This window comes from Coloeus monedula (assembly GCF_965178545.1).
Source record: "Coloeus monedula genome assembly, chromosome: 4".
NCBI lineage: Eukaryota > Metazoa > Chordata > Aves > Passeriformes > Corvidae > Coloeus > Coloeus monedula.
Genome location: NC_138784.1, coordinates 29,609,779 through 29,635,945, shown reverse-complemented (window position 1 = coordinate 29,635,945; position 26,167 = coordinate 29,609,779). Strand labels below are relative to the sequence as shown.

Sequence of the window (26,167 nt, the reverse complement as noted above, 5' to 3'; positions counted from 1 at the left end):
GCTCGGTGCGCGCGCCCGCCCGCTGTGGAGCTGGTCCCTGGCGCGGAGCAGGCGAGTCCTCCACCTCCTGCTGCTCCCCCGCCCCTTCTCCCCGCGCTTTGTTGGTGCCTCTCCCGGGAGAGCGGCGGCGGCTGCGGCCGGCGGCGATGCCCGAGTTCCTGGCGGATCCGTCGGTGCTGACCAAGGAGAAGCTGAAGAGCGAGCTGATCGCTAACAATGTAAGCCTCCCGGGCGGCGAGCAGCGCAAGGACGTGTACGTGCAGCTCTACCTGCAGCACCTCACCGCCCGCAACCCGCCCGCCCTTGCGCAGCCCGACTTTTCCAGCGACGAGGAGCGGGAGCCCACACCTCTCGGCGCCCGGAGCCGCGGCGCTGCCGCCGCCGGGCGGGTGAGTACCGCTGCCTCCCGCCCGCGCCGCCTCGGCTTCCCGGCAGCCTCGGGCCCGCTTTCCCGCCCGAACGGGGCTGGCCGCGTCCGCCCGCCCGCCGCGGCTCGGGGAGCGGCACGATGCGCCGGGGCCCTCGCGCGGGGTCGGGAGAGTCTCCGGCTCGGCTGAGGGCGGCACCGCGCCCGGCCAGGACGGTGCCACCGCCTTGGGCAGAGGGGCAGCGGCGCTGCCGGGCGGCCGCCCCGCGCCGGGGCACGAGCTGGGACAGCGGGTTGGTGCCCAGGGGCCGCCGGCTGCGCCTCTAGGATGTGTCCCGCCTTGTGCGCCTCCTGGAGGGGCTGGCTCGGGTGGGCAGGGGCAGCGCGACCGAGTGCGACGGCCCCCGACTGTAAATTAGGAAACCTTTATAGTGTCTTGGCGGGGGTCTCCTAAGTAGACTATTTGGGTGTTGGAGGAGCGAAACAAGAGAACTGCCCGAGGTTGCAGCTTGCTCAGGAAAGGACTCCCGTCCGCTGTCTCGGTGTAAATACCTCTAGATGAGAGGATGAAGCTGTGAAGGGAACAGCTGGTTTGTTTCGCTTAATGAAGTGGGTTGTTTAGTGTAAAGAGGGTCTGCGTAATGTAGGTATCTAAGATGTGTTGTATAGCAAAGTGCCTGTTCAGTTAGTCCACTGCGCTTGTTTTCTTAGACTTTATCACGCATAAGGAAAGAGGGGGAGCTGATGCCATTTGGAATTCTTCTCTTTGGGAATATGTGATTTCCTTCTTAATTTTTCATAAATGGACCATATATTTGCATATATTGAGAAAGTAATCTTGTAATTGATAATTCTTAAGATGTCTGGTCTCAAGAAAAGACTTGGATTATGGTTGTCAGCTTCCGGAGTTGTAAAGTGTGTGATAGTACAACTATTTAATTGTATCTTAGATACTATGTTTCAAAGGTCATTAGTAAAAAGGTTGCCATGGAACGGAGTCCTTTGAAGGCCTTTCACCGTTTAACCTTCAAAAGCCCAAAAGAACACTTCTTGAATTAAGAAATTAAAAACTAACTTCAAGGGGAAGAGATCTCTAAAACCAAGTCATTTACCTCTTTTTGACATCTGTCTATTTCAGACGCTTAACTGGCATTTACTGAAATAACCTTACAGTGAAACAGACGTTTCTCTGACTTAGAGTGGTCTGCTGATAGCATTCATAAAGTGCTTTTGAGTAAAACAGGATGAGCTTTAATCTGACTTGTTTCATGCTTGTCGGAGGAGAAGTGTCTCAGAAGTGCTAGTTCCTATCCCAGATCTGATTTTTCCTTTCCACAGTGCTTAAGCTTAAACAATTATGGGTGACTTTTTTGATGTTTACAGAATGGGTGGTACTCCTACACTTTCATTAATAATGTCTGGAAGGCTCTGTGCTATTTATGCTTATCTTGTATGTCAGTATCAGAGCACTGTATCATCAGAACTTCAGCAAATATTCTAGCGAGAGTTGCCCAGATTTGGGTCCGTTGTGCCCTGTGTTGTGTCATCTTCCCCCCTCAAACAACCAACCCAACCCAAAACACTCAGAAAAATCACAAACAATACCTGCCAAGCAAAACAAACTTTGATGGTGTGTGCTTGTTCCTCCTTTGTGCCGCTTGAGTACGGAAACTGCTTGTAGCTTGAGTAACTGTTATCCCTGTTAATGTCTTTTGGCATAAGGGTGTTTCTCTGATCGGCTCTCCTTCATAAAGCATAGCACACGTGTCTCCAGAGTGATTTGCCCCAAGAACAGTTAGCAGGAAGACGAAGAGTGAGGAAAGTCTGACATCCCAGAGGACTGGGATTCTGGTGAAAAAACAAAGCAAAACATTTTGATAACATTAAGAAAGAACAGGAGGGAAAGCACTCAAATGTCTGAAAGAAATTGGAAATAAGGGGCCAAGGGGGGAAGCTGGAACTGCCAGGCTTTATGGAAAGGAGGAATAAAGTAAAGGAACGGGCCTCCCCCCGTCCCTCTCTGGGCCCGCTCACCCTTCCGTTTATTAAGAACAAATAGTTACAGGTCTCTCTGAGCCTGCCGCCAGGCTGGGTTGCAGCCCTCGTGGGTGTAGAGGAGTCCGAGGGCGGAGCAGCGCGGGCGCGGCCCGTGCGGGCAGGGCTGGCGGGCGGGGCCCTGGGCACCGCCGGGGGGCGGCCGCGTCGGTCCGAGCGCGGCACCTGCGGGCTCGCTGGCTGGCTTATGGGCCCTGAAGGGCGGCAGCCATCGCGTGTCTTAGAACGGCTGTGAGCAACAAGTGCAGAGGAGTGATCTGAATAGCCCTGCTGCAGTCACTGAAAGCTAAACCAGGTCTCTAAATACTGGCGTTAGTGTTTTGGCACGGCTGCAGTCATTAGTAATTTGAACTGTCTACACTGTCATTTAAGTGTTCTTTTTTCTAAGTTCTGGGCATTTGATAATGCACTTAGAAGTTAATATTGATAAAAGCTGTGCGGAGACATAGTCCCATAGTTTGAATTCTGTTGCAAATGATGTGTTTGGAATCCATCACTCTTCTGGTTTAGCTCTATCCAGCCCAAGAGTATACAGCTGACTTTGGCTATATATTCCTATCGGGAGAGGAAAAGCCTTTAAAATCATGCCTGCTTGTGCCTCAGTCTGATAATATTGTCAGGAGGAGCCAGCTTCTCCAGCTCTACTAATGTTTTTGAGCAACTTTTTTTTCCCCCTAAGCCTGTTTAGCATAGTGGTATGAGAGGACTGTGACTGGGTATGCAAGACACCGTTTTGCTGCAGGGGGAGCCATCTGCATCTGAATGCCCCTCGTCCTGGTTAGTTATGGACTGAATATCAGGACAGAGGGCTCACAGGAAAAGTAACTATGAAATGACACTTTTGCCTCTTTAGGACCATTATTTAAAGCACATACCGAAAATATTGTCTTGATGCTGTTGTCAAATGGGAACTGTTCAGAACTTAGAATGTGTAGATTACTATGACTGAGCTTATTGGTGTATTACATGTCCTGGAAGGATCACTTCTAAAATATGTATTGAGTGATATTTTTCACCTTTAAAGTGACAGTTTTAAAAAGATCAGTCAAATGTCTCCTTCTGTTAATGAAGGTATGATGAAAACATCTGGACCTGAAGGGCCTGTTTGAAAGGTCATAGAAGAGACCTATCAGGTAAAGATGTTTGGTTTGATGAGGGGGGGTGGTGTTTGTTTGGTTTGTTGGGGTTTTTTGTTCTAATCAAGTAGTCAAGTAAATAAAGAGCCAGCTTCAGCTCTTCATGGTCAGAATGATGTGGTTGTGATATCTGTAGCTGAGGTAGCAACAGCTTCAACCCCTTCCCTATTGGAAAAGAGAAGGTAATAGTAAAACTGGTAGTTTATGAAGATTAAGTGTGTGGAAAGTGGAACTGCATGCTTGGAAAGGTGAGACACTGTAAAGCACTGTGCCCAGTGAAGGAAGAGACTCTCTTTGGTGTTTCCTATGTGGCTGTATGTCTTAATTATGATGTGCTGCGCAAATGTGACCCAGAACACAGTTCAAAACCTCAGTGGCCTTCTAAAAGGTGCTCATCTGCTGGCTGAGAGAAAGCTGTGGGCAGTAGGGATGAGATGACCAAGCTAGTTCCCACTACAGTGAGAAGTCCTGCCGTGCTGTTCTGCACCTTCAGACTTTGAGTGGGTACATTTCCTTTACCAAGTAACATGGAAATTAGTGTCTGGGAGGAGAAGGGGGTGGAAGGGTTGAATAGTCCATAATAGTATAATTTACGACTGTTACTGTACATAGGCTTGGAAATTCTAAGCCTGGCACTTACTAACTATGGTTAGAAGGTAGTGAATTCTTTAAGTTGTGTGTATCAGTATCTTTGAGTTGCTGCTGCATAATTTCCTTTCCATTGTTTATTTTGTCTGTCCTGTAGCTTTTGGTAAATATTGTTTCCAGGCTTTTGAGGTTAAAAAGTTCAGTAGGACTTGATTTTTAAAAAAGGAAATTCTACTGCAGGAAATGTTTGTGTATGGTAGAATAAAAAGTACAAGTGGAATAAAGACCTATCTATTTCATTGTATAAATCTATTATTAACACTTTCTATATCCAATTCCTTATCTTCATCTCTCCTAAGAGAAATAGTTATTTGTTACTAGAGGGAGCTCTGCAAACTGGAGAATTAAACAGCATTCTATTGGTATGATTTAGGCTTTCTTTAGCCTATCTTAACCTCATTCAGAGAAATCATAAATGAGCCCCTACCCTCACTACTTCTAGTTTAATCCCTGTTGGGGATTAAAATCATTTTGTATCTTGATCTAGATGCTATTTAATTTGGGATTTGAAAATAGTGTTCTGCTGATGTCCCATAGTTGTTTTTATTATTTAATGGCTCTTAACATGTCTGTTATGCTTATCTTTGGAACAGTGCTAGGACTAGTACAGGTGCTCATGAAGTTTGCCTGATTAAGCTGGTCTCTGGCTGTTCATTTCTATTCAGCAGGAATGCCAAAGGTGAGGTAAGGGATAGGTATCTTCCAAGTTTGAATCCTGGTTGCTTGCATTTTCTGCTCTTCTTGCTAGCAAAAGAATGTGAAAGCTTTGTGCAGTCAAGAGATGATACTTGGAGGAGATGAACTTCTCTTATGCTCTTGTTTTTATGTGGCCCTAGCACTGAGAATGCTGTGTGGCAGCCTCATGCTTATAATTCACAGTAGTTGTTTGAAGAGTTAGTTCCTGGGTAATAGGAAACTGAGACTGACAGATACCACTACCAAATTGCTGTCTCTGATGTGAACAAATCTCTCTCAAGTGAAGTGTGCAGATACTCTTCCATCTTTTGTTTTCTAGAAAATAGAAATGACTAGAAATATTTTTTTTATGATGCTAGCTCTGGATGGGATTAGAAGATCTTCAGATAAGGATTTCTTGGTTTGGGTATATATGCAAAAATATTTACATAGATTTGGGTGTATTATTGCAAAATATTTACATTATGGGCAAAGTGGTCAGCTGTACCACCTTACTTTGGCAAATCCTGGATATTTCCACAATTTCATTTTAGGCATTTCATCTCTGCACCACAGTAAGACAAATTTTGCTAGTGGTCATAGACCAGGAAAATGTGGGTGTGGTTTTTTGTGTTTGTTTTTAATTCACAGTGATAAACTTTTAAGCTAGTTTTTTGATCTGTCTCATGGTGTAGTCCAGTGGATAAGTTGTCATGATGCACAGGAAGTGTAGTGGTGCATTATACTACAACAGTAGTGGTGATTAAAGCTAGTGCTGCTGCTGAAGTTAATGCTGTCATACCACAGCCAAGGTATGAGAAATTCTTCTATCCTGCCTTTTGCTTCTAGGGACTCATCTTGTGGTCCAGTGAATGGTTAAATGGCAGCTTTCTACTTGTACAAGGGAAGTAATTTGCTCCTGCTCTAAGGAGAATAGGTGTTCAAAAGTAAAAGTTGTGACCTTGCAGAACACAAAATCAACTCTGACCCAATTATTGAAGAACACAGATTACTTACAACTTTTTTCATTGCCTCCGTACCCTTTTTTTTTTTTCTGAAACTGACTATGCTGATGATCTCTGTGTGTTACAGTAGTGCAGGGAAAAGTGAAATGGTATTTTGAAGGAAAAAAACTACAAAGAAACCATGAGATATGTGAGTTTGTGTTAAAGTACCCTAATACTCATTAGTTGCAATTAGATTTCTGATAGGTAAGATTTCTGTAAAGCATCCTGTAGAATGCTGAGTAGTTCTTCTGGTGTATATTGTTATAGTATCTTCTGTAGTCTCTAAGTGAACAAAGGTAGAGGTACATTAAATTAGGTTTCCGGTTTCTCTGAAGTGTCATTGGAATGTCAACTTCCTGCACCATGGTCATTTTCTTCTGAAATATAGAATACCATCTCGGTTAATCTGCTTGGTGATGTGAGCGAGCACCAAAGCTGTTATTAGTCTAAACCGATCTCAACAAGAAAACCCAGCATTTTTTCTGTTTGGACAGTTCAGTAGTCCAGAAAAAATGCATTTAACATGAAATTGAAGTTAATGTGATATTTACCTTGACATAATGTTATGACCAACGTGTTCAAAAGTGGATAAAAGTCTTGTGCATCTGCAGGTTGATTATTTCTTGTGTACTATGTAAGTAGGCTCAATTGCTTCAAAAACTAATTAGGAATTGAATGACTGATAAAGTGAGTTGTAAATCTGTCTTTGGTCTAATCTGCCACTTTAATGACCCTACACTTTCTTCAGATTATTTGGAGTCTATTTCTTAGAATAAAGAAATACCATGATCTCTTGGAGATTGTTGCTTTTCAGCTGCTGATTTTAAGTTCATTATGCTGGAAAATATTTGCAATCCAGAAGACAGAGGAAAATCTGGAGTCAGATATATTTGAGAAATCCTCATACAGTCCCTGCTTACCTTTAAAATACCAAGATATTTGAGGCAAGACCAAGCTTGCATGCAAACAAATATTGAACTGGCATTAATAGCTAGATAGATACTGTTGACTCATGTCAATCATCTTAAAGTGTTTTGTTGCTATCTTATAAAATGCAACAAGGAAAAAGACCTGTTAATTATTACTGAGTGTTTATAGCATATTTGTATTTGGAATTTTAGTCTTTTGTTAGTACCAAACAAACCAGATAGGCCCTCTGGACAACTGAGTTGAGAAAAATCGTAAGTGTAGAAATAGTTTCTGCTTGTATCATACAACTTTGAGATACAAATATGACTTATTTCAAAGCAGTATCAAGGTCTTTCTTAGTAAAGAGCGTGCAAATCCTAAGCATGCTTTTTTCTGTTTTACCTCTTCCCTTTAACAATGCCTATTACAGTAACCGAGGCTTCCCAAGTTGGAGAAATGTTATGATCGCTCTGTTTGGATCAAGCAGAAACTGCTAATTTAGGAGTAGCATCTCAGCAGATTATTTTGATAGCCATCTGTATGTGGTGATGATACACTGCAAACTGTTCAAGTAGTGTTGCCAGAGTTGGGTTTAGAATTTATTAGAGCTACAAGTAGCAGAGGCCTAAGCAAACAAGCAGGATTTTGAAAATTTGAGAGTTTTCTGATTTTTGCCTTTCTTGCACTCACTTTGTAACATCATGTAATCTCATGCCAGAGAATGCCAGGACAAGCAGGAATAGGGATTTTGCAAACTTGGTTGAAAGTATGTAGATACTAAAGAGCTTCTTCCTTATCATTAGAGGAAGAAATGTTGACCTACCAAGTAGAAAAAATAATGCAAAGAAATGCCAATGTAACATAAATATTTGTAGTTTTGTGTAGTGATGGTGAAACAGCTAGAAGCTTACTTCTCCAGTCCCAGGAAAGCAATCCCCTCCCACTGTATACTTGAATTTCAAATTAAAACACAAGACCAGAATAATGAGTGATTTTTTTATTTAACTCTGGAGGAGGCTTGTAATGGGTATTTCCTTCCTAAGTAGAAAACCTGTGTGTATTTGCTTAGCAGGTGTAAATGTCTGTACTGTTTCACATAAGCTTTAGTAGTGATCATGGGGGAGAATAGAATTAATTTTTTCTGGGTTTATATGTTTAGTACTTTTATGTCTTCCTATTCCCTTAGAAGAAAAAGATGTGTTCAGTATTAACTGGAAACACCCTGTCTCTCATTTCTCCCTCCTGCTCTCAGAAAGCTACAAAGAAAACTGACAAACCCAGACCAGAGGAGAAGGATGACCTAGATATAACAGAGATGAGTAATGAAGACCTTCAAGAGCAACTTATGAAGTATGGAGTAAATCCTGGCCCGATTGTAGGTAGGTCAACTGAACTAGCAGATATTAATCTGTTTTTTCTCACTAAACCTCACTTGTGAGTTCTCGAAGTTCCCCTGATACAGGTACTTCTTAATACCAGTACTGTTGCAATCCTACTTCCCACATAGGATATTTTCACTGAAATGTTTACACTGCGAAGACTTGAAGCATTGCAGGTGGGCAAGTCTGCAGCTTGCTTCTCGTGTTCTAGGCCAGCTGGAGATGTTCCAGCTTCTGTTCTGAGCTGTATAACTATTAGTTAAAGTTCGGTGCTGGGATAATTAGGTCTTCTGATACAGAGGCTTAGACCTGGGCCCACTTAAATAGGAAATACATCTTACGTAATAACCTAATAGTATTGAGAGCAGAATGAGAACAGGGAACTTCCCTTTCCCTAGAGCATTTCCTACGCACTGCATTGTGCAGTAATGTTTTCCTTTGCTAATGTTTTTTTTCTAGCCCAGCATTCTGTCCTGTATGCTGGCCTATGGCAGGAGTAGTCCTGACCCCAGCCTAATCGCCTGCCTTGGGCACTCATCTGTGATGTGGGATCAAAGTGCCTCTCCTTTCAGATTGTGCAGTAGCCTAATGGCAAGGGAATTTGATTTCACAACTCTTCAGAAAAAGATGTTGACTGTAGTATGCAGAACCTTCTGTGGAATGTTCTTGAAATTCTAGGTGGATGGAAATGTCAGGGACTGAGCCTGCAGTCCTGTGTGTATTCAAAGTCTTATTTGTAATATTTTCAGTTAGCTGATTCTGCATGCCTTGCTATTCATCCTGTACCTTTTGGATAGTACTCAAATATGAAAAACTCAAGAACCTATGTAGTCCACTGGAAAGACATTCAGATTTGGTCTAATTTAAAGCCATTAATTCTTAAAGGGTATGGACTGTTTCTTGAGAGGCTGCCACTTCTTTTTAATGGTGGTTTCCTCTTATCAGAAAACTTCAAAGGTTAGAATTTTCTTTCTGCAGCTAACAGGTCAGGCACTAGTCATCTCTACAGATTTTTTTGCCAGCGAAGTCCAGATATGGAAGTATGTGCTAGACTTGATACCTTTTAAACAACTGTCCTCTTAGATCAAGCAAGCCAACCCCATGGCTAGATGGCAGCAAGCAGAAAGTTCTGTTATTGCTGCTTGCTTGCACCACCTCTGATGCTCATTGGACTGAATTTGCCAACAAGGCAAAGGCGGGGGCATTCATTCCAGTGTAGGGGAATTAGAATAATAGTGCAATCTGCATGGAAACTATTGCAATATCAAGCTCACTAATTTTTTTGTGAGGGCATAACAACTTGTATATTGCAACATATGAAACAAAACATCTAAGAAGCAGGTAAATTCCCTTTTGCTAGATTTCCTTTTTCTAACTTTCAGCATAGGGAGAGGTCTAAATTTATCTAAGAGTTCTCTTGAACTGAAAAGTTAGAAGCCTTAGAGGCAGAGTTGTGTACCTAGAGGGGGTGTGTGTGTATATGTATATAGACACTGTGGGCCATACAAACTGATTAAAAATAAAACATTATGTTCAGAAATTCCCAAAGAATATGGAACAGCCAAGTTCTATCAGTCAAGTCAGGAAAGATTAAAACTGTATCTTTAGCTTGTATCCTTCCTTGTTATAGCTACTACTAGGAAACTTTATGAGAAAAAGCTTTTGAAACTGATGGAACAAGGTCCTGAGCTGAAGGCACCTGTGCCTCTCCCAGCGATTTCAACTACTGAGAACACCAGACAGAATGGGAACAATGATTCCGACCAGTACAGTGATAATGAAGAAGGTAAGACTTGAGTGGAACTTGCATGGGAACCATTCAAATTATACATCAATATTACTTGCAGTCAAAACCTAAAGAGAGTATGGTCTTGCTGTTGAGTGAGGCTGTAAGATACTGCTATGGGGCCATGTGAGTCATGTACTTGATCATGCATACTAGCACAGTGATCCAGGTGCCTGTTCTGGGAAAGGAAACCTTTTGCTGCTGAACTGGTCCCTTTCATTCATTCTCTCTAGACAGGAGCCTGTAAATCCAATAGACAGGAGAACTGCATATTGGGTGTTTCAATGTTCTTCTCACTTCATACTTAAGTACCAGTCCAATTTGTCTTATGGTGCTCACAGTAGTTATTTACTATTGGATAGTGAATGAATGTTTGCTTATTAAACTTTCGTACTTTTTTGTTTAATGTCTAGGACTTACGATTCAACCCTTTTTATGCTGTGTTCCTTATGGACTTAGTTGGGGGTGGCTTGATTGGTTGGTCCTGGGTGTGTTTTTTGTGGTTTTAATACCAGGTGTGTATCAAGGAAGTGTAGTGGTGGGGGAAGTGGAATCTAAAACACACCCAGTTTACAAAAAATGTGCAGTTTACAAAAAATAAAAACAGCTCAGGTTTTAAAGAATTACTTGAATGGAATGTTAGAAGATGCTTATTTAGTGTGGTTTGTTTTGGTAGTGTTTTTGTTGTTGTTTTTACATGAATTTCCATGGGCATAGGGCAGACAGGGTTGAAATACAACTAGTAGTTGGTGTCCCTTGCATATTTGGGCTTGTTTTTCAGTTTTTATCTCTTGTACTTTTGAGAGGGAAAGGATGTTAGAGATTGATTTATTAGGTTTTGGGACAGCCAAGAGCCCAGTCACAACTGACAGCTAACTTCTTAAAATTACATATGCTTCATATAATTACTGAACTGTTCACGCACAGGGGAAAAACTCAAACCCAAAATTTCCCTTCTCCCCTGCCAAAAAATATTTTTTATAAATAAATCTTAAATATGTTGGTGTAATGCTATTAGAGTTTTAGAAAAGCAGTGGAAATAATACATCCTCTTATTGATGAGATGACTGCTAACCGCTCTCCTTTCTACTACATCAAAAATGGGGTTTTATGTAAAAGGACATATTTTAAAGGAAACTAAGCTAACAACTTCAAACAACATTGACAAGCTTCAATACCTCTACTACAATCAACAGTAGAATAGTACTTCAGTTAAAGGAATTGCAATTTGATACCAGTTTCTAAATGGAACTGCTGAATTGGTCAAGGCTTATCTGAAACGTAGGATTTTTAGCACAAATTATAAATACATGGGTCAGTGTTTTAAAATAATTTTAAGGTTATTCTTTAAAAGTCTTTGTTCTTGTACATTCAATAGAGAAATAACTGTTTCACAGCTTTTTAAGGAAATGGTAACTCTTATGAGTTTTGTTGCCTCTTAAAATGAATTTTTATTTAAATACATTTGTTTCAATTGGTACAACAACCAGTAGTATTATAGAAACTAGTTATATTGAAACTGGTTGCAGATCCGAAGACTGAGCTGAGGCTTGAGAAGAGAGAACCTCTGAAAGCCAGGACGAAGACACCAGTAGCACTTAAACAAAAAAGAGTCGTTGAACACAACCAGGTATGTTTATTTTAGTGGCATGTGGAACAGCTACTAACTGCAGGTGATGTGCTCACTAAACACCTCACTACTTTTAACATCACATTTGACTAAGTGAGCTATGCCGTTTTTTAAAAGTTTTTAGAAAGCCTGTTCTATTACAGCATGAAGATCTTGTGAATTAACTATAGTGGCTGTTTTTAGCCTGTCTGATAATTTTCAAAGTTATGGTCTGCTAAAATCTGTTTGTCTGACTTGCCAGCTGCTGTAGCACCTCCTAGAGAAGAAGAGTAGGCAATCTTAACATGTTTCGTTTAGGAAACCTGACAGATTTTTAAGTCACATGGGCTGATGGCTTTCTGTTGGATGTTTGTAATCAACTTGATTTAATAAAAGCAGTGGCTTCTTAAAAAAAAAAAACTGGAAAAAGGGGTGTGTGAGTTTTTTGGTTTTTTTTAAGAAGTGTTTTTAAATACATATATATATCAGGTTTGGTATATATAGATACAGGTATGCTTCTATATTCTATATTCTATCTATATCTATATTCTATCTGCATTTTAAATATGTCTGTTTAATGACTCATTTTCATGAAATATGTGCAGTAATATTTTTGGGTATATGCCTATATATAGGTGTGTGTATGTGTGTACACATATATAATATAATATATATAATATTTTTTATATAGTATATATAATATCTTTTTATATAATATTTTTTCTTCAGCTATGTTTGTAGCAGCACTACTAGAGTTGAAAAGCTTCTCCTATGAAGAAAAAGAATAAGTAACAAATTTAGATCTCCCTGTATGTACTACCTTTACTTAAAAATACTAGCTCTGCTGTCTTGATGCAGGAGGGATTTTACAGAAGCACCTCTGATTTTCAAACTGCTGAATACAGGGTTTGGTAGTTGATGGCTGATCTGTCCTTGTGATGTGAAAGTGTCACTAAATAGTCTGTTCTCCAGCTTAGGACACTTAGAGTCTTTACAGTGTTCATCTGACCAGTAAGAAGTGGAGTTATGCTACAGTAAAGGACTTGTATAGAAGCATTCATTGACTCAGAATCTGACTTGTTAATCACTTGGTGTATTTTAGCAGATGGCAGTGACTTTTCTCAACACTTTGTTAAATGCCTGATGCTGCTATTTAGTGAGTGTGTTTATGTATAAACATGCTTTAGCTATGGATATCTCTTAAAGCAGGTAAATTGCTGCTATATGAAGTAATACAACACAGTTATGAAGATCCATAACTAATTCTGCATATTTTAAGTTGGAGTTTTAGGGTATGAGCTGAACAGATTTTACTTCAAAAAATTGAAATGCACACACAGTTCAACACACTAAATATTCTTTAATTTGTTCAGGCAGCTTCTGCTTGTGATGGTCTTTATAATGAGCATCTGACTCTTTTATGTTCTTGTATTTTAAGAATTACTTTTTTCAAGATTGTTACTCTGCCAGAAATCCCTGACAGCTTCAGTGCAATAGAGATATTCATTCTGCTGTCAGCAAACATCATTTATAGTCTTCAGGAGCCCACTTACAGAATAAAAGAAGAGATTTAGTGAGGTATTTTTGTGGCATTTTAAGTGATGTTTGTTTACTCAATATTTTTGTCATCCAGTTTTGCTGTATTAGTATCAGGTCATTACTGTTTTATCTTGCAATCTTGCGTGTGCAGTATAGATGCAATATTTTGCAACTTGCATATTTTAATTACCAGGAGTTAATCAAAGGAATATCAATAGAATTACCTAATTTCAAAATTGCCAAATTCTTCAGAAATTCCCCTTAGTTTGTTAAACCTTTAACCTTTGGTCTTCTGTTTGGTTTTTGTTTTGTTGTTTTATTATACAGCAAATAGACAAAACCATCTAAACAACCTGCAACAAACAGCCCCACCCAACCACCCCCCAGTAAAATTTTGCAGCTGCTTGAAGCCAAGAACAACTTAGTGCTTTTGGCTAGAAAGTGTGTGTAGTCATGTATTTTGCTGAGAAGAAAACCAGAAGGCAGAGAAATTTTTTTTTTTTCTTTCCTCCCTTTCTTCCTTTGGAGTCGGATTGTAGGTTTTCAGCTAATGTGTCAAGGAACTATGCTTATTCTGCAGAACTATTTCAGCTGTTGTGTACTGTGTGGCATTGGCTCAAGGATTATGAAGAATGGGTGAGGCTGAGCTGATGGGCAGTGTGGTATGAGCAGACTTGCTAGTTGCTTCTAGGTCCTGTGCAGCACTTACTTTAGAGCAGACATACACAGCTGACAAGATTGTCTGTCATTTGGCATGGCTGGATGTAGCTGTTCTCTTGAGAGTGCAAATAGATACTTATTAAAGCAGACTGCTGCAAAAGAAATTGGGTGGGGAGGTTGAGCAGGTGTATGGGTCTTACCAGTCAGTTAGCAGTGGAGGGCTGGATGAACTTGAGCTCAGCTGTTTGTGTTTAATTACCTCTTCATAGTGAAAAGTTGGCAGAAAACCCTAATTTAAATACCCCCTTCTAATCCAGTAGGTGAATCTAGAGTTGGAGTTAAAAACTGAGCCTGATACCTCATAGTAAATGGGACTGGACAAAAGGAGGCAGGCTAAACAATGTAAATGTTAAGGAGCAATGTAGAACTACTCTCTCTCCTGAGACTTTGTGCAGTGATCTTCTGCATATGCTGTGTTCCCCTACTCCTCCCTGTATTTTTTTTGACTACCTGTATAGTAACTTGGTAGGTGATAGGTGAGGTAAAGTCATAACTATAGCTCCACTCCTCATGAGTTATTTGACAGTTAAAAGCACATGCAGAAGACTGCTTGTGTACCCCAGTGGTGTTGTTTCTCTGGTTAGGTACAGGGTGCTGGTGTACCTAACACGAGTGTTACGTTTTGGTAGGGTTAGAGGCCTGCTCTGTTGACAGTGAGGATAACTATAACTATAGACAACAATTTTTATTTCTTTTTTATTTTGTCCGTTGACTGTGTTCTACTGAAGTCTGGACGGGTTTTATGCAGTAGATTCTGGTTTTTCTTAGACTCTTCATGCAAGAAAAAAATTGAAACTTGGTACTTAAAACATATGATTGAAGTGCCTGAAGAAGAGAGGCAGTTGTAAGTGAAGTACTTCTAACTTTTCATTAGAAGATAAGTAATTCCTAGTCAAATAGTCTGGGATGGGGAGCTCTTCATTGCTAGTATGAGTGCCTTCCACTTTCCTGAGTGTTTGAGTAGAAAACACTCTGAAATTAGTATTTTTTCTCTAAGCTTCTAAAGAACACCTCTCAAATAAAAAGTATATGGGGTTGAGGCGGGGAGCTGTGATTGTAGTTTGCAGGAAGAAAAGAGAATGCAGTGTCTGGTAAATATTTAGGGAGGGGTTAGAAGATGTTTCGTCAAAAGTCTGTTTAAATTGTAAAGAATTTTGGAGAATTAGGCTGAGATCTACAATTCTAAACAAAAAAATCTGTATCTGTTTGGACCTGAGGTCTGTGCATTTGTTTTATAAAGTACTTCAGTGACTTTGGAATGACGTGAAGCACTTGTGCTCCCTCTGCTGGGTATGTAGTAGCTGTAATATAGAATTTATCATAGAACCATAAAGCTGCTCAGCTTCTAGTTCCACTGTACCCTCTCAGTTAATAAATACATTTCAGCCTTTTCTCTTAACACATTGTTTTGGGGCTAATACTGTTCTAGTGAAGTATTTTCCACTATTGAACCTGTAACTGACAGTCGCAGTGTATAACTTTATCGAGCAATGTGTGTAACTTCCAAAAACTTGGTAATGCATCACTGTATGAGGTGTTAATGTGCAAAGATCAAAGTATTAACAAAGTAATAATATTTATTTTTAAACTTAGCCTAATAAAAAAAGAAAATGTTGTTATCTAGAAGGAGCAGATCCGCATCTCCCTTTCCATCCTGGAATTAGTTTTGAGGGGGATATTTGCTTTGAGCGTGAAATGTGCAGTAAAGCATAGGGAATGATCTGCATTTGTTAACGCCTATAAAAGTTTGGTGCTTCATGCTGTTAGATTGTGAGAGATCTGTGTCAGGCTCGATTGTTTAAACCTGCTGTTACATGAAAATTGTTAATTTCATCCCTGTATGTGGAACCTTTTAAGATCACGAAGTGTCTCCCCCTGACCCTGTGGGTCTATTCTCTGCTTGAGAGAATAGAAACCCCATCTGTGTAGAGAAGGTGATGCTTTCTGCTTATGCTCATAGATTGATTTTTGTGCGTGTGTAGACAGGAAATATAATGGTCCTGAAAGCTTCATGTCTGCTGTCCATGACTCGATGTAACTTCTCCTAGTGTTAGCTCATTCAAGGGCAGTGAGCAAATTAGCAGTTTTTACTGTTGGGCATTATCTATTCAGTTGTGTATTTGAACAACAATGTGCTCAAATGTAAGTATTATGGTCAAAGCTACTAATCTAGCTAGCTAGTCATTAATGAATGTATTAGGATCCACATTTTTTTGATTGTAGACATGTTGCTTTTGGAGTATGCATGCTATTTTGGCCTTTGGTTGTGAGCATCTGATGTTTGGAGCTGGTTTTCATGTATATGATCATGTGTTTGATGCTTGAATAGACCTATTCTCAAGATGAAGTTACTGAGACTGTCTGGACAAGTGGATCTTCAAAAAGTGGACCTCTGCAGGCATTTTCTAGGGAGACTACAAGAGTGTCAAGAAGAACACCAAGAAAAAGGGTGATGAGAGGCTTTTATAATAGACAAGCTTTTTTTTTTTTTTTCTCTCACTCTTAGGGTCCCAGTGGCTCTTCTATTCAATTGTTGTCTTTTGTTTGTTTTAAACAAACAGGTGGAAGCTACAGCACAGTTGCCTATAGATGATGCTGTAATATCAGAAAATACTTCCATAAATGAAACTATATTGGCTGCAAGCAACAAGACCCTAGTAAATATGCTTAGTAAATATGTTTAATCAATTGTGGTATTCTTCTCTAACATATCTTCACTGACAGAATCATTCTGTTTTGGACAAATAGAAGACTGTTTTAAAGAAAGTAAAGACTATTCAGTAGTCTTTGAAACCACATACTCAGTATCTGTTTTAGTATGGAATGTTCACTTTGAGATGGGACTAGGTTGACACCTAGGTGTCTTTTGGGGGGGGGAGGGCTGAAAAGAATCACTTTAAAAGCTTAATTACTTTCTTAACTTAAGTACATGCAGAATATTTGCTTTTAAGTTTGGCTTTTCTAGTGAACTAAATAGCTTTTGTTTCTAAATGGCTTAAAGGAAACTACTTGGAATGATAACCAGTGTGTTTCCTGTGCTGGCCTTGGAGTATGTGTCACATAACCTTCTTGAGTTAACTTCTAACATGCATATATTCAATGCACATAAAGGTTTTGTTGTTTGGTTCTGCCACCTTGCCCCTTTTCATTTTGTATTTTGGCTGTTTCTGAGTTTGAACAATTTTGAATCTCGGCAGGTTGGCAATAGGGTGCCTGGAAATTTCAAGCATGCAGCTCCTACACTGTCAGTCAGTGAACTCTCAGACATGCCCAGAAGAACACCAAAGAAACCACTGATGGCAGCTGAAGTAAATAAATTAAAACTTAGATTGCTCTTGCTTACTCTCTGTGAACAAAATTCTCGTGTGCATGTGCTTATTTCTTAGTACAGAGGGGGTGGAGGATGTCATTGCCCAGGTGCCACCAGTCAAAATAAACTAGTGTTGTCACGTGACATAAGAGAATTTAAACTTATTTTTATCTTCCCCTTTCAGATTTGTGTGTGTGTGAAAATCTGCTTTTTTCTTTTTTCCTAAGACAAATATGTTTTGATATGTTATTTCTCCTTGTGCTGCTATTTTTCTGAACAGAATGTAGATTTTTTTCTTTTAAATTCTTTGAATAGCTCAAAATAGGGTAGACTTGGGTTGTCTCCCTTTGAGCTTGTAAAACAGCCTGTTCTGAAAAAATGTAATGTGCTTTAATTTAGGAAATCAAGTAGTAGGATTACTATAGACCAAATGCCTGAATTAAAAAAGCATCTGTAGATTCCTGTCAGTTATCAAGAAAGAAAATAATTCTTTTACTGTTAACCTATTCAAGCTGTCAAAAGTTATGTCTCTTGGAGAACTGTCTAAAGCACCTGCAAGTATATGTAATTGTATTAATGTAATACTGTGATGTTGTGGAATTTTACATTGCAAGATACCGTTCGTCTGTTCATGTAGCCGTAGATAAAGCTGCTATTAACACTTCATTTACAATATGACTGCAATGTAGACTTAGTTGTCAAGTAGAAGGTTGTGGGTAAACTTGATGATCTATTCCAAACTGCTGATGGTTTTTTTTAGTCAGTATTTTACTGTACTGTGGCATTGTTTATTACAGCAAGAAGAGACAGATTGCCCACATCACTACTTTTTAAATTATGTTGGCCACAACCAGTCCTGTGATCTGCTCAACACAGCCATGATAGAGGTGATGGTTAAGTTTTTTTGATCATCTACATCATCGGCTGGCAGGTGTATAGGATTTATACAATGTATTCTTTATCTTAAAGGAAACTGAGGAGATCGCTGGATGCTTTGAGACACTAAAAGTGACTGGCTGGATGCCAATAATTAAGGTTAAACAAACTTCTAAAACTCAAGAAGTAGACTTTTTGAATGTCACTGGGTGACTCATTCATTCTTACAAATTGCACATGGTTGTGGTCTCTGAGATAGCTATGCAGAAGCTTTTTGTTTTGCTGTCTGTTTGGCCTCTAACTGTTTTTTGTTTCCTAGGTGCTGGAGAGAACTACAGAAGAAAGAAGAGTAGAAAGGGATATTCTTAAAGAAATGTTCCCTTATGAAGTATCAACACCTACAGGAATTAGGTATTTCTAAGGTTTATGGTTTTTTTTTTTCCTCAGTTCTTGTAGACTTACTTAAGTACTTGCAGACTTACTTACTTTTTGATTATATTGATAGATTTCCGAGGAACAGTTTTTGCACTCTGGCTCAATGACATTTGTGACAGCCACCAATTCTTCCATTCTATGTACATAGTTTTGTTAGCAAAACAGCCCCCTCTTTATTTAAATTGGAGGAACGAGAACAAGGTAGTACTATAGTAGGAATTATTACTGGAATTTCTGGATGTGGAATTTAAATGGAAAGGGCTTTTCTGTAGTAATAATTTGCAGTATTTAAGTTTTTGGCTAGATGCACCTGCTTAAACCTGCTTTTAAATTAAGGAAAGATCTTGCAGCATATATTTGAGTTTTCTTTTGCAAAGAAGGAACTTTCACATACCCTATTTCTTCATTTAAGTGGCAGTCATGTTGATTACTCTTAGCATGAATAAGGATGGCATCTAGGAAAGGCTAATACTTGGGGGTTTGGGGTTTTTTTTGTTTGGGTTTTGGTTTGGTTGTTTTTTTTTTTTTTTTTTTTTTGCATCTTTATATTTAAAAATTGAAACAACCTTCTAGTTAATTAGGCAATTTTTAAAACTGCTCTGTTTAGAGGATTTGAGAAAAAGTTTCCCCATGTTAAGATGTGAAATCATCTCCTGTGTTTCCAACATGTTAATTATAGCTTCAATTTAAACTGCAGTTGCATAAAGTCTTAACTGTAAGGTGAATATACCAGTACCAGTTAGTACTACTGTAGTGTACCTGCTAACGACTCAAGTTTGCTCTCTTGTTTTGAGGTCTAGTTAAATCCATCCCACTTTTTTTTTCTTTTAAATAAAAATCATATATGTGTACTCCTTGTATATAAGAACTTGGCAGAGTACATGGGGATTTTTAATCCTTACTGCTTTGTCTTCTGGGTCTGTGTATTGCCTTGGCCATCAGTAGCTATTTTATTGGCCAGAGATAATCTTATATTTAGAAATCCCAGTGGGGCTGCTTAAGTGATCATTGAAAAAGCAAATAGAGGGAGATGCTTTCTACAGTTTGACTGCCAGTTATGATCCTTTTTATGTGGATAGGGTGAAGTAGCATTTGAGATTTTTTTTAAAAGACTGTTTGCTTGAACACTGAATTATTAACTTTAATGTGTTTTGAAGCTTGACAGATAATGATAAAATAGTATTTCAGGTATTATATTCACCAGAAAAAAAATCTTAATTCTTTAATTATATCAAAACTTCCCTATGTACTTTAGATTGCTCTTTTAAATAATGCAGTATTTCAATTTTCTTTTTTTTAATTAACAGCGCTAGCTGCCGTAGACCAATCAAAGGAGCTGCAAGCCGGCCTCTAGAGCACAGTGACTTCGTAATGGAGGAAAGTTACTCTAAGTATGCGCAAAAATACGGTACTTTGGCCGACACCAAGTCGGAGAAACCACCAATAAAAAAAGACCGCTCCGTTCCCCTGTGGATAAAAGTTCTTCTCTTTGTTGTTGTTTCAGTCTTCATGTTTTTGGTTTATCAGTCAATGGAAACTAATCAAGGAAATCCTTTCTCTAAATACATGAATATTGTCACTCAGAGCGGTGCCAAATGAATATCTTTCTGAAAGGCACACCCAATTTGATCTCCTGTTTTTTAATTGTAGAGAACTCTTCTGCCCTCTCATCGGCTCAAGGACTTCTTACAAATAATGTGATTGGAACCTGATAAATTGGATAAATGAAGAAATATTAAATGGACATTGGTAACTTTCTGGACTTTGGACTAGTAGGAGATCACTGCCATAGGAGTAACATTTTTTTAAATCTTTGAACTTTTTGTAGGCTTTATTTTTTTAATGTGGACATCCTTTAAATTCACTTTTGAGAAAATGTATATTTGTTTTTGCAAGAACTTGGAAGCTGAGAAGGGCAAAAATGTAGTAAAATGTGAAGCTGTGTTTTTAAAGCTTTTCCTTTGTACAGAAAAGAAGTTGTACTTCTGTCTCTAGATTATAGTGGAGAAGGGTTTTAACACGGGATAAAGGGAAATGCATTTCTCTATGCATTTTTTTGGTAATGATATAACTGAATTTGATCTCTTAGGATGTAGATAGAGTACAACAGCAACCTTTTCTGTAGATTACTGTAACTTTTTAGTAAATGTAACTGTAAACCTGTTTGCATTTCTGTAAAAGTCTTAGTATCATATTAGTAACTGTTTAAATGTAACTTCATTTAAATGTATCCCTTCATTTTAGTGCTTACAGTGTTGTAGGAGCTGAATACAAATCTAATTGGCAAGAGATGTCTTAGAGGAACTTATTTATTAGTAATATGTGTGGGAAATAAAAACTACATCATAATAATTTGCTACTAAAATACTTTTTTGGGTCAAGATTATCTGAAGCAGTCTAAATTCCAACCTTAGCAGTGGTCTTTTTTCTTTTCTAAAAAAGCGAGGTCTTTCCAACACAGCTTTATGTGATTATCTTTAAATAGTCATGTAGAGAAGTATTCTCAAAGTGTGAAAATTCCATATGAAGTTTTATTCTTGTATGAAGAGGGCATTGCTGCATATTCTGCTACAGTTTCATCTTTTAAGGTGAGATTTACTACTTTCATGCCATTGACTATTCTTCTCAGTGGAAGCATGCTGAAACACTCTCTATTGTGTAACTTGGTTGAGCAGGCAGCTGACTTCACTACTACCAATGAAGAGTGATAAGCAACAATTTTTTTAAAGTGAATGTATACATTTTTGGTGTGCTTAAATCTGCAGCATACAGATGTTCAGTCTTATTGCTTGGTACAAAATTGCAATAAATCATACTACTTATTCTTTAAGTGCTACTTATAAAAAGCTGAGAACATTAGTTAATAGTCAATATCTTTTTACTCTAGGTACAATTATTGTGTAGACTATAGCTATGGGGAAGCTTTACTTTCTGTGAACTTTGGGACAAACATGGTAATTTGTAGCAAAGCAATAGTTTCGGGGTTTTTTTCCTGTTTAATGCTTTTTTTCCTTCTAAACTGCTTTTTTGAGTAATCCAAATAGCTAAACTTGTGTCCATCCTATAGAGAATTGTAACATAAGACATTCACTTTTGGTGTCAAAAATGGAGAAAAATAAAAATGATTTTAATGTGTGTGGATTTTCCTTATCAAAATAAATGAGTTGCTGAAAGGCAGCAAAAGCAAGACAAGTGATGTATCAGTGGTGTCATTTTGTGCTGCTGCAGTCTTCCATATTGAAAAAGAAGAATTAAAAATCTGATCATAAACTCAGTCCGTGTCACTTGGTGGGAGGAATATTTATCATATTTGCATTATCAGAGTTTTGTGCTATAATCCTTTAGCCTCTCTTAGGCCTTTAATTTGGATGGGGGGAGAAGATAGTTTTCATTTGTTTTTCAATGCTTAAGGAACTTCCTTTTCACTTTAAATTATTTCTCACACCCATTTGCTGTGTGTTCTAATGTAAAAGATACCTTTCTTTCCTAGTTACATGAAATACTTTCAATTGATCTCCTCCAGGGATACTGTTAGCATCATCAAAGCCACAATCAACTGCAAACTGAATTTCGTTGCAATTAACTGTCATCATTCTTTTGTTTTTGCACTGTTGTGGAGAATGCTCTTGACTTCGGTGTTACTTCACAGATGGTAGAGTTTTCTAGATAAGTCCTCAAAGGAACCCACCTCTAGTTCAGTTGTTGTTGGAAGGCAATGCATCTTCAAGAAGGGAATAGGCTTTTTTATATTTGAGACATTTAATGGTGTGAGGGTAGCCCTGAGACTAGGATCTTTCTCCTGGCCCCAAAGATGAATTTTTTACAGTATTCTAAGAGTAACACGTGTAGTAGTGCTATTAGCTGACTAATTGTATGTGCTTAAAGGCGTCTAAACTGCTGTATAAGTTATGCTGAAGTATACACTTATACTGTAGTCTTTGTAGCAATGTGCTGAAGCAATGGAAGCTGATAGTCCTTTTTTTCCCTCCCTTTCACATAGCTTCACTTTTGTTCCATTAGCTCATCTTGTCTTTTGACAGCTTAAACTTAAAGAATTAATGGCAAAATAGAGCAATTTTATGGACTAGTATCCAAAATCCAGTTGCAAAAATGAGTGGAGTTCTAATGTAGTTAAGTTCTGTTTAAGTCCCTTTTAGAGCAATGGCTACAACAAGCCTGGGACAGGCCTTTGAAAGTTAATGGGCATGACAGTGTTATTTTGGGCTTGGTGGGTTTTGTTCTCATGCTGTGCTGTCTTGATTTCCTGTCTGAATTGGAGCCAACACAGCTTGTATTTCTCCCCTTAAATTTTGTGCTAATATTTCAACATGCATCCAGTCTCAGGAGCCTGGTATCACTCAGGCTGTGGATCACTAGAGGATTTCACTTGCATTCCTGATTAATCTTGCGGCATCTGATCCAGGGTGAGAGTGTGAGAGCTTCAGTAGCATCTAAGACAAATTTTCAAGAAGGATCTTAAATTTAAATTCTCTGTGTGTTTTAAGACCTTGATTTGTATTTGCATAGGAAACTGTGTGAAGGAACTCATTCTCCAAGTTTACTTGCTAACAGCATGCTTGGCACTGCCCTACAGAATGATTTCAGATTCCTCCTAGGCTTGGTCTTTGTGTTTTGTTTTGTTTCCTACGGTACAACTTGCAAAACTCTTCATGGTATAAAAATTCCTGCTAATTACCTTCTCAGCTAGTGTTGTGGACAAGACACCTTTTAAAAATATGTTAACTAGTTTGTGGAGAATCTAAGCAGAAAAGCTGAGTACAAAAAGAATACCTTTAAGTAATAGAGCTCCAAAAGAAAACTGTTCAGCAGTAAAATTTGTATAATTGCAAATGAAGCTGGTAAAATTGTGTGGCATGTCTTGTGTGTGGGTATATTTGGCTTGCTTTGATATGGCTTAAGTAATATATTGGGTGGAATAGACATGGGCAGGTTGTGATGTATAATTTTAAATCTTGTATTTGCAAAGGTAGGTGTTTCATCATACCCTTTATTGTCTCTTAATATGGCTTTTATTGTGTGTTTGGCAAGTCTAGTAATCTTTGTCTAAAACTGTCCTTTGACTTGCTTTTCTTTTTCCTGAGGATGTATACCAGGCTCCTTTGCACCAGTGCAACAGCAAGTTACTACAATGGATATGTACCTGCATGTGTTCAGATAGCTCAGGGTCTCCAAGCTAGTTGAATGTGTAAAGCAGTCCTGAGGTGGCACAGACACCTGTAAGTACTAAGGATATGCCGATACAGAACAAAATCCCACAAGGTTTCTGTTGCGCCTCACTTTGAAGTTCTTTGTTAGCACGGTAGTCTGTGATTAAGACACAGTAACTACACTCTTATTTATTTGTTCTTTAGGAAAAAAAAATTGTGATGTTTGATAGAGATAAAACATGTGATGTTCAAGGAGAAGAAAAAGTTAAAGAAATATTATTAGATGAGGACAGCCATGGCAGCAATTAATAAGAATAGAGGTTTCACTGCTTTGTGTGTTGAGAACATGTGACTGCTGTTGTTCAGCCTTGGAAGCTTGGATCCTGGTGAAGGAAATGCTGCAAGTTAAGGCAGCATTTGGGCTGTAAAACCTCATGCATTACTGACTCTAGAATCATGGTCTAGTAGTTCTGGTGTTGAAACCAGGAAAGTGTATATAAAATACAAGCTTACAACCCAAGCAGATGCTGCTCTGCTAACCTGGTTATCAAAGGTGTGGATGGTTGTTTCACTATCTCATTGTATATTTTTGAAAACAAGGTCACCTGGGAAACAAGCTCATAAGAGCTTTGATTTTGCTTGCAGGCTTCACCAAAATGTTAGAACTGTGAAAAGTTATTGTAAGACAGGAACTAGCCTGCATTTTCTTGATTGTATGCAGCTTGAGGTGAAATTGGGGTGAGAAATGGAATGGGTGTGTGGTGGGTGTTACAACAGAAGGATAGATGAAATTAAGAACACTTTGGAATTGCCTAACCAAAATTTTCCTAACCTCATAAAACTTGAAGATTAAAAAGATGGATTTAATTTACAGTAGCTCTTTTTACTGTGAACTGGACAGAGGTTGATACTAGAAGGTAACATCTTTCAAGTCTTCATCCATTACTACCTGCAATGTCTCTCAGAAATCAGATTAATCTAGATGGTTTGAATTACAGGCTATTGCTATTTTATTCCCTTACATCTGGGAAAAGTTGTAGATACTTTCTTGTAAAATTATATGTATTCAACAGGAACATATATTATCCCTGTATTTTCATGGGGCTATCTTCGACTGCTTTTTAATAGTTCTTGTTAATAGTACAGCTGTTAGAAGTCGATTGCCAGTTAAAATAAAACCCAGTTTGTTCTAGAAAAGTTCCACAGACTAACTCATAAGCATCTGTATAGTTGTGCACATAAATTGCCGTTAGATGTCTATCAATAAATAGTCATCTGTTCACCCTTTATAACTGGAAGGAACAGAGGTTTTCTCTATGTTAAAAACTGGAAAAGCCTGCAAGAATTGTAATGCAGTTGCTTTATATGCAACTGCAAGATAAGAGCCCAAATCTCAATCATGTTTAGAGGTTACTATCTAATTGAAAATAAGTATCAGTGTTTGGCTTTTAAATAAAACATTGCTACCAACAATTGTTTAGATGCAAGTGAATAGAGCAGAACTGGTAATGACAAAATAAACAATTCTGGTTTGTTTTCACTGCTGTCAGTGGCAATGAATTGAACAGCACTTTGGGCTCTCAGCTGGTTGCTAAACAAAAGTATTTGAAGAGTGAAAGTTTCATTTGACCTTTTCCTACTGAGCAGCTGGAGTCTAGTTTATTCAAGAGGCACTTAACCAGCCTTGATTTCTGTGACAGTGCTCTTGGGCACTTTTGTCTTTGTAGGACAGTCTCCCTGGAGAAATAGAACGAGTAGAGCCAAGGCCTAAGGGCCTTCCTTGGAAGTTTGATAGAAGCTGCTGAGCTGACAACAGTGGGGTGTTTCTTCAGTGTGGTGCTGCTGGGGTACTGTCATTTGCCCAGAAGAAAGAGCTGGGATGTTCAGCACATGTCTCTTGCTTTGCTGGCTTCTGTGTGTTGGTGCAGAGCATTATAACGGAAGGAATACGATCAAAACTATGAAAAAGCGGAGTTTTTGCCTCTTCGGTTATTGGAGAGCTAACTTATCTGGACTAGTCTTGTACTATGGGAGTCACTAAAATGAGTGAAACCACCTTGTGTTGGAAAAGGCATAGTTTAACGTAGGTTAGGCCAACATGGGTCCTGTGTTATGTAACATTCTGCTTTTAACAAACCAGTAAGAAACAATTCTGTGAGCAGCTGCAGCCGTTGTAACATAGGCCACATCACGATGCCTTGCAAACTTACCCTCCAAAGGTGGAATTCGGCCAGGGAGTCTGCAGACAGTGCTTGGTGGTAGATTTGACCGTGCTTGGCTTTACAGAGTGCTGCAGCCAAACCCTGGTGAGAAGGTGAGCTTTCTGCTGAGGGAGTTGCATCCTGTGTCTTTACCAGACAGTGATTAGAAAGTAGTACTAGATGTGATTACCAGACTCGGAACGTGGGGTAGTACTGTGGACTTCTTTAAACTGATCTTAAAAAATGGGTGCGATGCGAGGGGTTGGACTGGATCTTAAACATCTCTTCCACACCCGATGCTTCTATGATTCGATGGAAGTGCTGTAGAGCACGGGTCAAGGCCAGCA

General features: G+C 38.9%; 1 protein-coding gene across 5 annotated transcripts; it reads left to right on the top strand.

Annotated features, from left to right (window-relative positions):
* The first annotated feature begins 4 nt into the window (after positions 1-4).
* Positions 5-21,613, top strand: TMPO (thymopoietin). Of its 5 annotated transcripts, none has more exons than XM_082280917.1 (9): positions 5-218; positions 8,050-8,176; positions 9,807-9,962; positions 11,492-11,592; positions 16,160-16,279; positions 16,392-16,487; positions 17,028-17,138; positions 18,336-18,427; positions 19,759-21,613. In XM_082280917.1, exons 1-9 carry the CDS (start codon positions 147-149, stop codon positions 20,048-20,050), a joined length of 1,167 nt encoding a protein of 388 aa, XP_082137043.1. In that variant the 5' UTR covers positions 5-146; the 3' UTR covers positions 20,051-21,613. The 5 variants fall into 5 exon arrangements, with proteins under 5 accessions (XP_082137043.1, XP_082137041.1, XP_082137042.1 ...); XM_082280915.1 differs by having other exon boundaries at positions 5-389; XM_082280916.1 differs by lacking the exon at positions 16,160-16,279 and having other exon boundaries at positions 5-389.
* Positions 21,614-26,167: the final 4,554 nt, after the last annotated feature.